Here is an 11,237-nt window from a genome sequence, read left to right as displayed (position 1 = left end):
TGTAAGACCATTCACAAAGATCACCTAAAAGAATTACTCCAAGATACTTGTATATATTTTCAAGTAAGCAAAGGCAATATCTTTTGTAACTTGTTTCAGATGTTTTATTAAGTTGTCCAATTTAGTCATCTAATTGACAAAGCAAAGCAACCCCACGTTTGATCCAGTGTTGTGTAGGTTGGTCTGTTTTCAACAACATTGCAATGACAAAGTTAGTAGAATGTCCTGTGGTGGAAAGAGTTCCTTTACGTTCACTTGTCTTGTAAAGAGGACAGACATAGGCATTCGACTTCACGATCTTAGACTTTATAGCTTGAAAAAAAAAGGAAATACAGTCATTTGATAAAGGGAAAACAGTCACTGGTACTAAAAGAACAACTATTTATCCTGTAATAAAATGACCAGTACTAAATCTCAGACCACGATTATGATATTTGAATATTTTAAAGTTGTTCTTTTGGCTTTTCTTTTTTCATAGGTGGCATATAACAATGGTTGTGAAACAAGGTGAGTGATTTCAATATGGTACGTGATTTTAAAGACCTGATCACTTAGCAAGTATGAAAACACTCAAGAGGACTTAGGAGATACTGGATGCTTGGGGCTGGTGCACTGAGACGACCCAGAGGGATGGTACGGGGAGGGAGGAGGGAGGGGCGTTCAGGATGGGGAACACGTGTATACCTGTGGCGGATTCATGTTGATGTATGGCAAAACCAATACAATACTGTAAAGTAATTAACCTCCAATTAAAATAAATAAATTTATATTTTAAAAAAACGGAGAAACAAAACACACCATGGGTAATGGGGGAGACGCAAAAAGAGAAACACAGTTGCTTAGAGTTCTAATATAAGAAATCCATAAATTAGAAGAAATTGAAGTTACTATTAGTTTTCACCAGGTTATTACTCGGAAATATACACTAACTCACAAAAATAATCTCTACACAATTCTTGCAAAGCCAGATATGAGATATCAGGAATCTTTCTAAACTGAGGCCACATCATAGTTATAAACGAACTGCTTTAGAAATAAAAACAATAGGTTGAGTGGTAATTGGGTGATTTGTAAATGTTTTCATTTACAGTTATTTGAGAATTTTAAAAAATAGAGAGGAAGGACAAAAGAATGAGCCTTGAGGCTCATTGTTCACATTTGGTGGGAAAATAATGATGGCAAAAAGGAGGAAGCAAGTAGGTTTTACAAGGGGGCAAAGCTGGTCTACACCCCTAGAGGCTTGGGTCACCTGGCTGGTTCCTAGGCCTAGGAGTTTCTTATAGCCAGAAAATTCTAGTCAATAACTGGAGACTATATGTCAAACCTGTCTGTGTCTCTAAAATGTATACAAAGGCACTTCAGAATCAAAATATTGATGGGAAGCTCTAGATTTGGAGAAGTGAAGGGGAGGGGCAAAGAAAATGTTATATCCCATGTGATAAGAGCAAAAAGAGGCAAAATAATAGTCATAAAATAATAAAAATGCAACATAAAAAGGGGGAGCAATATAGTCCCAATATAAAGATTAAATCAGTATTTACTATAATTGAACAAATCTAATAAGTCTGAGCAGAGACTTATTTGGAAAGCAGTTAAAAATATCTATCATTATGCTCCATACAACTCTACAAAGTTTTGTTAGAAATATATTTACTTGGTTTTATCCATATGATGGGCATCAGGTCAAACAGAAGTTTGGGGTACTGTTCAGCAAGCAATCCACTGTGAAGAGAAATTGATAGATGTTTATTAGAAGTAAAATGAAATCTGCATCTTAGAAATTGTGACTTAGACATTGGCTTTTAATATAAGAGAGGACCAGAGATATGCAGGGAAAAAATGTCAAAACAAAACCAAGTAAAAGGCAATGAAGAACTGAGAAAAACAGAAGAAAATTATGGAAAGGTAATGTGTTAAATAGTGGACAAATATAAATTACTGCCACTTTAAAAGTAATGTCCATGAGGCAGACACTATGCTGTTATATTTGACCGTCACAATACTCTTGGCCCCATTCCAATTCCTATTTCACAGATGAAGAGTGGAGACTCAGAGAGGCTTAGTACTTTTCTCACAGTAACAGAGTTCTTAAGTGCCAGTGTCAGGATTCGAACATAGAGCTATCTAGAAAATGTAGTTTATCTTTCCTATGTTACATTGCATATTTGTTTGCTTATAAGATGGAAGGAAGAAAGAAATGAAAAGACGAATACATATATGAGAAAAAGTAAGTTAAGAGAAATATCATGAGAATGAAGAAAATGAAAGAGAGAAATAATCACATGAGCTATGTGCAGCTAACTCTCCTTATATCCCTGTCTTAGGACCATCTCTGTAGAACCACCTTCATGCTCCTTTTTTAAAAACATTTATTTATTTTAATTGGAGGCTAATTACTTTACAATATTGTAGTGGGTTTTGCCATACATTGACATGAATCGGCCATGGGTTTACATGTGTCCCCCATCCTGAACCCCCTTCCCATCTCCCTCCCCATCCCATCCCTCAGGGTCATCGCAGTGCACCAGCCCTGACACCCTGTCTCATGCATCGAACCTGAACTGGCGATCTGTTTCACATATGATAATATACATGTTCCAATGCTATTCTCTCAGATCATCCCACACTCACCCTCTCCCACAGAATCCGAAAGACTGTTCTATACATCTGTGTCTCTTTTGCTGTCTCGCATACAGGGTTATCGTTACCATCTTTCTAAATTCCATATATATGCGTTAGTATACTGTGTTGGTGTTTTTCTTTCTGGCTTACTTCACTCTGTATAATAGGCTCCAGTTTCATCCACCTCATTAGAACTGATTCAAATGTATTCTTTTTTATGGCTGAGTAATATTCCATTGTGTATATGTACCACAGCTTTCTTATCCATTCATCTGCTGATGACATCTAGGTTGCTTCCATGTCCTGGCTATTATAAACAGTGTTGCGATGAACATTGAGGTACACGTGTCTCTTTCAGTTCTGGTTTCCTTGGTGTGTATGCCCAGTAGTGGCATTGCTGGGTCATATGGCAGTTCTATTTCCAGTTTTTTCAAGAATCTCCACACTATTCTCCATAGTGGCTGTACTAGTTTGCATTCCCACCAACAGTGTAAGAGGGTTCCCTTTTCTCCACACCCTCTCCAGCATTTATTGTTTGTAGATTTCTGGATCGCAGCCATTCTGACTGGAGTGAGACAGTACCTCATTGTGATTTTGATTTGCATTTCTCTGATAATGAGTGATGTTGACTTCATGCTCCTTCTTAAGCAACTTTCCCTTCCTTGACTTTTAACCCTTCCTTGATAGGAAAGTCTAACCCTGACTCTGGAAATAGAAGATTATGCTAAGTAATGGATTGTTAAAGAGCAGAGCTCCAAGGGAAATAATCTTTCCCTTTCTTTCTTATCTATCTGTCTGTCTACATAGACACATACACACACACACAAATCTAAGCATTGATTAGTTTCCTATGCTGGAAATTCAGTATTTATTTATTTTGGCTGTGCTACATGTCTTGTGGGATCTTAGTTCCCCAACCAGGGATTGAACCTGGGCCACTGCAGTGAAAGCACCAAGTTCTAACCACTGGACAGCCAGGGCATTCCCTCAGTATTTATTCTAAATATTTATTTATTATATCATCAAAATATAAGAAAAAGTTTTCCATTCACCAGTAGAAATGGGACCTTTACTATAACTGTAAATTATTTAAAAGTGAGGTGCTCCTACACATTACAAAACAGAAGGTAACTCATAAAACAGAAGAAGGAAAATAAATTCAACTAACTTTTCTACTGGTAAGACCATTGAAATATTAACTCAAAATTGTTCAGAACCTAAAATTACTCACTTACTAATTGCTTCAGCCTGAATAATGATTTATGGCAAGAATTCTAATATTATCTATTACTTGTCATATTCTCTAGAAGAAGCCTTTTGGCTGTGGAGGATGGCAGGGGTGAAGGGCAGCAGACAGCTTATCTCACCTATGATTCAGCTACAACTAAAGAGTCTTTGCAGTTGAAACTACTGACCTTGTTCTGTCCCAGCGGGCTCCATCAAGATATAATCCATGGATATAAACACCATCTTCTGGTGCTTCCTTAGAGGTATCAAAAGGAATAACCTGAAGGCAGAAACAAATGCTAGTAGAGATTTCCTCCCTAGGTAAATGTCTCATAAAGAAAGTATTACCTAAATTTTCAGAACACATTCAGAGAAACTTGTCCATATAATAGCTTCTTAAACTATATTTTTTCTCAGTGAAATATAATTTTAAAATAATACAGTTCTTTTTAAAGTATTTTATCTGGTTTTACTGTATATCATACTGATTTCCACTAAATTAGAAAAGCAGTGTTGGATTATTTGAATTGAATATTGAGATGTATAAAAATTCTCTCATGGAGACAGCAAGGCAAATACTATATACTTTCTTCATAAATACAAAGAATGGAAAGAAGAAGAATTATTTGCAATGGGCAATAAAAATATGAATTCTTAATGTCCTCCTTGCTTAAATACATGCCTTTGATGTAATGATATGCTCTGGAGTTTAAGGAGTTTACTGTACCTCAAATTCATATCCCAGTAAGTCAATAGGGATGGTATATTTTCTGGCATAATTCTGCATTGCTCCAGTTAAAAAGGCTTGGGTGAAAAAGAAGCCTGAGAGCCAAAACACACAAGGTTTTCCTGAATTATACCAGTCCTATAAAAGAAAAACAAACATTATGTTCCTTTTACTTACTCAAGAATTACCTGACATACAATTACTGATTCTGGTTTCTGTGTATGCTGCCCACACTTTCCATCACAGAACTCTCTTTCCTGACACCACACATACAACCTTTATTGGCCCTCCTACCTTTTATCCCTTCCCGTTACTCTTCTTGGGAAATTCAAACTAATTTTAACATTAACCTGAATAAAACAAACTTTATTTGTTGTGAAAGATTAAAATCTTTTGTAAAAAGACAAATGTAAATTATTTGAGGGTTTACTATATTACTTAATCCCACTCAAAAGCAGCCATCTTTAGAAATCCTATATATTGTCTAACTATAGCCCTCATGTGTTGGTTCCAATTCCTTGATTCTCTTAACCTCCCTGCCTCCACACCACGATTCTGGCCCCACTTTAGATATACTGGTCTTCTTTCCCAATCATGTGTACCTCTTTTTGTTTCTTCCCTTTCTCTGCTCAATACATCTATAATGATGCTGCCAGAGTACACCTCTCCATGCATGGTTTGGATGGCTCAACATCTCATATAATACTTCAGTGATCTACTACTACCCTACCAAAGTAAAGCCTAAAACACCTCAAGTCTCCCATTCAAGATACTTCATAAGCTGGTCCCAAATTGTATTCATATATCTATCCCTTTTAGTTCCCCTTTAAACATCTGACATTCTGATCAAATGGTGGCCTCTTCTCTGCAGTTGGTAAACTTCTGCTGTTTTTTCTGTTTATCTTAAAGTGGCACGACTCTTATATCCCTCTATGGGATGAATCCTCCTAACATTTCAACTGAAACACCACTCCTTCTGGCGTGGGTGTGTGATTCATGCCAAGTTGATCATACTCCAGTCATAGTGACTGATTCAGGAATGGACATGTAACCCAATCAAAGCCAGAGATGTACAGACTCTTGCTGGGACTTCTGGGGAAAAAGATTCACTCTGAACAGTTTTGTGGATATGAGGCCAGAGCTTCTATTGCTATCCTGCTGCCATCAAACAAGAACATAGAGTGGAGTTAACCCACAGAGACTGAAGCCAAGCAATGAAGGGCAAGATGCCAGGATCAGGTAACTGCATTTGCACCCTAGGTCAAAAGTTGCCTGGAGTCACTTTACTCCCTGGATTTTTCAGTTACATGAAGGAATGAACTTAATTTTTGTTTTCATCAAAAATTTTACTAAATAATCAATCCTAAATGATATACTGTCTTTCATCCTACAGGTGTCTCTAAGCCCTCTTCCTTTATTTGCAGTGTCCAAAACCATTCATCCTTTAGACCAGCTCACATGCTACCTCATCCAAAAAACAACTGCTTTCTTATGTTAAAAAAAACTCTCTCCCTTTTTTGAATTCCCAGAGCATTTTACATGTCAGTCTTTTATGACACATCCCTTACTATAATGAATTAACTTTTTCTTAGATACATAGGGTATCATCTGAGGGCTATTGGCAAACCGAAGGCAACCTGGCAACCCTGTCTAACGACAAGATGCTTTGGACAAAGTGAGTCTCAATTCACATTTGAATGAACAGATGAATCAATAAAATGAACTTTGTCTCCGAGAACAAACCACTGCTGGAGATGTTGCAACTGTACAAGCTGCCAGATCAAGAAGAGGTAAAGACAGAGATGGAGCTCAGTAAGGGTACAAGCCAGGCAGAATGAGCACCATGCAGAGAAAGCTGTAAGAACCCAGAAAGCAAGTATATAGAACATCCCCTTGCTCACTTCAGGTCTTCATTTAGCCAAGAATGTCATGAATGTCTGGATCAGCTACTTATATATCCATAAAATCTCTGAATTAGCTACCATTTACTGTTTAGTGCATGCCAGGAGCTAGGTGATTTACATGCATCACCTCATTTAGTCCATAATTCAGTGAGTTAGGTATTATTCCTCCCATTTTGCCAATGAGGAAATCAGGGTGCAAAAAGATGAGTATCTTCTTCAAAGTCACATACATACTAAATGTTGGATTCCAGATTTAATCTGAGATGCCAGCCAGTGTGCAAAGTACTTTAAAAAAAAAAAGGCACAGGCTGGAGGAAAGGAAGATAAGCAGGGTGAACAGTGAGAGAGAAATGAGAAAAGGGGGGAAAAAACTCCAGACCACTCATTTGTTTAATCTGTTAATTCTAAGAATCATTAGGAGGTGAAAAGACAGTGTCTTCAATAATTGTTACTGGGAAAACTGGACAGCGACATGTAAAAGAATGAGATTAGAACATTCTCTAACACCATACAAAAAAATAAACTCAGTATGCATTAAAGACCTATATGTAAGACCACACAGTATAAAACTCCTAGAGGAAAACACAGGCAGAACACACTTATACATAAATCGCAGCAGATTTTTTTGAATCTGTCTCCTAAAGTAAAAGAAATAAAAGCAAAAATAAACAAATGGGACCTAATTAAACTTAAAAGTTTTTGCATAGCAAAGGAAACTATCAGCAAAATGAAAAGACTACGTATTGAATGGGAGAAAATATTTGCAAATGATACGACCAATAGGAGATTAGTACCCAACATATGTAAGTAGTTCATACACCTCAACATCAAACAAACAGCCCAATTAAAGCATAGGCAGAAGAACTGAACAGACATTTTTCCGAACAGCAGATGCAGATGCTCAACAGGTACATGAAAAGATGCTCAACATCACTAATCATCACAGAAATGCAAGTTCAAAACCACAATGAGATACCACCTTGCACCTGTCAGAATGGCTATCACCAAAATGAAAATAAATAACAAATGTTGGCGAAGATGTGAAGAAAAGGGAACCCTTGTACACAGTTGATGGGAATGTAAATTGATGCAGGCAGTATGGAAAACAGTATGGAGGTTTCTCAAATAACTAAAAAAGAGAACTAACATATAACCCAGAAACTCCACTCTAGGATATATATTGGGGGAAAAACCCCACTAATTTGAAAACATTCATGCACCTCAATGTTCATAGCAGCATTATTTACAATTGCTAATATGTGGAAGCAGCCTAAGTGTCAATCAATAGATAAAGAAGACAGGGTATACACAAACAATGGAATCCTACTTGGCCATTAAAAAGAATAAAATTTTGTCATTTGAAGCAACAAAGATGGACTTGAAATATGTTATGCTAAATGAAATAAGTCAGACAAAGAAAGACAAATACCGTATGATATCACTTATATATGGAATCTAAAAAATATAACAAACTAAGTAAATATAGGAAAAAAAAAAAAAAGAAGCAGACTCACAAAAATAGAGAACTAGTGGTTGCCAGTTGGGGGGATGGGCAGCAGTATAGGGATGGACGACTGGGAAGCACAGGCTATTGGGTGCTAAGACAGGCTCAAGGGTATTGGTACAACATGGAGAATAAAGCCAACATTTGGGAATAACTGTAAATGGAAAGTAACCTTCAAATTTTTTATAAAAAGAAACAAAAATAGTCCAATGAAAAATTGATCAAGGAGATGAACAGCAATTCACAGGAGAAAATATTAATACAAATGGCAAGTACACATACAAAAAGAAGCACAGACTCACTAAAAATCAAAGAAACTCAACTTGAAACAATAAGATATGACTGATCTATCAGACTGGCAAAAATTAAAAAGGGATGTTTATGAGAAAGCCTCTCTATCCACATCTTCACAAATATGTCTGTTTTATTATTAGTTTCTATAGTAAAACTAATAGAGCTTTCATATAATAAAGGGGCAACTGAAAACTGAAAGATCATATATATGAATTTCCAAAATGTATTCCGGGGGCTCTCCCCACCAACTATCCCCATGTAAGCATCAACCACATATCCTTTACCTCTGAGTTTGGGGGTGAAGGGTTTAGAGATTTCAAAGCACTCACCTTTTCCCTGGCTTTATGAGATAAGAGATAAGAGGCACTGGTTTCTATATAATGGCCAATTCTTGATTAATCCAAGCCTCAGGCTCTTTTTGTGATTTACTGTCAGCATCAAAATCATAAGACCAAGTTGTGGTCACAGAAACCACAAACAGAATCTTCAGAAATATAACTGTCACGTATTACTTGAGTTTGGGTAACATAACATTTTAATTTTCTACTTAGCACTTTCAAATACGTGTACGTCTCAATACTCTAAAATTTTGGTTAGATTACCATGAAACTACTTATCCATTTCATCTAACTCAGAGACATTCAAGTGACCACAGGCAATTTCTAGTATCTCTTCAGTCAAGCAGAAAAATGAAATAGTATGTATAAATTATATATAACTTTTAACCTGTAAAAAGTTCAACCGGGCTAGAAAATCTGTGATGTAACTTCCTAGGGGTTTAAGACTTGGGTATGAGCGTTGCGCCCATATTTCTGGAACCTTTCCAACAAGCAGACTGCCAGACAGTGCCTCCAACGCAGAATCCATCACGACCACACCCCTAATAGCTTTTTCAAGGTCCTGTAGAGTGCTGCGTATAGTTTTAATTAAGCTGCAAGGAAAGCAATTGTGTTATCATCATATATATGATAATAAATATCAATATACAGTCTATCCAGAAGAAAGAGCAGGATATCATTCACGGTTTTATGGGAGTATTTCCCCAAATTTGGTCACCTCCCACTTCATAATGTAAGGTAATTTTAGGTGATACTTGGATGAACATTTTTCATTTTAATTATTATATATGGATTTTTTAAATATAGAAAATAATATAACTTGCATATCAAAATTGCTTTCTGGGTATTATTGCTTAAGACCAGGCTAATTTAAACAGAGAATGATTTAAGGGAAAATATCAGGTAAATAATGTTACAGGTGACATGCAAATATGGGAAAAGTTATAAAGGGACAATGCAATGGTTCAAACTTTTGGTAACACTGCATAAAAATCTAAAGTGCATATTCATTCATACCCTTATGAGTACTTTGCTTCCCACTTAGGCCCAAAATTCTAAGAACATCATAAATATACCTCAAGTGAGGGTTTTAGGCTATAAGCCTAAGCAACTGAGAGACAATATGCTATTATGTACAAACACGTATGGTCTTTGCATTGCTGTTGTTGTTTAGTCGCTCAATCGTGTCTGATTCTTTGTGATTTCATGGACTGTAGCCTGCCAGGCTCTTCTGTCCATGGGATCTGCCAGGGAAGAATACTGGAGTGGGTTGCCATTTTCTTCTCCAGGGGGTCTTCCTGAGCCAGGGGTCAAACCCATGTCTCCTACACTGGCAGGCAGATTCTTTACAACTGAGCCACCAGGCAAGTCTAGATATATAAGATGTATAAGTCTAGATGTATAAGTCTTTGTATAAGAGATACTAAATTCATTAAGGTATCATAGGGTTTTAATATCTTTTATTTTAAAAAGTCAATAAGTCTGGAAAGTTAAACTTGGAAACACTAGAAAATTCATAACCAAAACAATTCTCCATTCCTTAAGCCAGTATTGAGCTTTACAAAATTCAGTTTAAACATTCAAAGCAAATAATCTGCTTGCTATTTTAGGGTACCTAACCAATCTAGATTAGACTTAGGAAGAAGGCGGGCAGAAAAATGACTAAATATGTATCTACACAAAGGCTTAGATAATGGTCATTCCAGCTTTACTTCCTGAGGAGAAGAGCAATAGATGGATGAAAAATTATGATTAATGAATATTTTTAACCAGTAATATTTTTAACCAGATCTCTTTTTTCATCATCATTTTTACATTAGAGAAGGTATGCTCCCTTCTGGGGCAGTATGCAACTCTGAAAAAGGAGACAAATTCTAACTAAATGGAAAGTTTTGATAATTTTTTCTTAAAATTTTGATTCAATACTGGTGTATCTTTTTATCAACTTTGGCTGGTAGCTTTCTGAACCACTGGGTGTAGAGCTCCTTACTTGTTAAATCTTTCCATTTCTTGCACTAACACAGTATTCATGCTCTCTTCATATCTCACAGGATACTTGAGCAGTGCTGATTCAATGTCAAAGTCACTTGGTAGCTAAGAGAATAAAATTTGAAGATCACATATTACTCTCAAAATGGACAGTGTCATTTGGCTATAATATCAATAATAGTTAACATTAGGCATTTACTATGTGCAAAGAATTATGTTAAGTGCTTTCCAAATATTATGTAATCCTTGCCATACAGTTTCAGGTGGCTATTACTATCTCCATTTTACAGATGAGAACATTTAAGTACAGAGAGGTGGAGTAAATGCCTGCTGCTGCTGCTGCTTAGTCGCTTCAGTTGTGTTCAACTCTGTGCAACCCCATAGACGGCAGCCCACCAGGCTCCCCCGTCCCTGGGATTCTCCAGGCAAGAACACTGGAGTGGGTTACCATTTCCTTCTCCAATGCATGAAAGTGAAAAGTGAAAGGGAAGTCGCTCAGTCGTGTCCAACTCTTAGCGACCCCATGGACTGCAGCCTACCAGGCTCCTCCATCCATGGGATTTTCCAGGCAAAAGTACTGGAGTGGGGTGCCACTGCCATTAGTAAATGGCTAAAGGTACACAATTCAGAAG

The 11,237-nt window shown here is 36.7% G+C and overlaps 1 protein-coding gene across 1 annotated transcript in view; it reads right to left on the bottom strand.

The window, feature by feature from the left end:
- DNAH12 (dynein axonemal heavy chain 12) overlaps positions 86-11,237 on the bottom strand; it is a 171,174-nt gene continuing 160,022 nt past the window's right edge. The window contains exons 69-74 of the mRNA XM_018066673.1: positions 10,607-10,710; positions 9,005-9,209; positions 4,577-4,714; positions 4,038-4,129; positions 1,655-1,722; positions 86-312 (exon numbers count right to left, since the gene is read on the bottom strand). Of these exons, the coding sequence (XP_017922162.1) occupies positions 122-312; positions 1,655-1,722; positions 4,038-4,129; positions 4,577-4,714; positions 9,005-9,209; positions 10,607-10,710 (798 nt within the window). The 3' untranslated portion in view covers positions 86-121. The remainder of the gene's footprint in view (positions 313-1,654; positions 1,723-4,037; positions 4,130-4,576; positions 4,715-9,004; positions 9,210-10,606; positions 10,711-11,237) is intronic.

The sequence above is a fragment of the Capra hircus genome, chromosome 22 (assembly GCF_001704415.2).
Source record: "Capra hircus breed San Clemente chromosome 22, ASM170441v1, whole genome shotgun sequence".
NCBI lineage: Eukaryota > Metazoa > Chordata > Mammalia > Artiodactyla > Bovidae > Capra > Capra hircus.
This window is presented reverse-complemented; position numbering and strand designations above follow the sequence as displayed.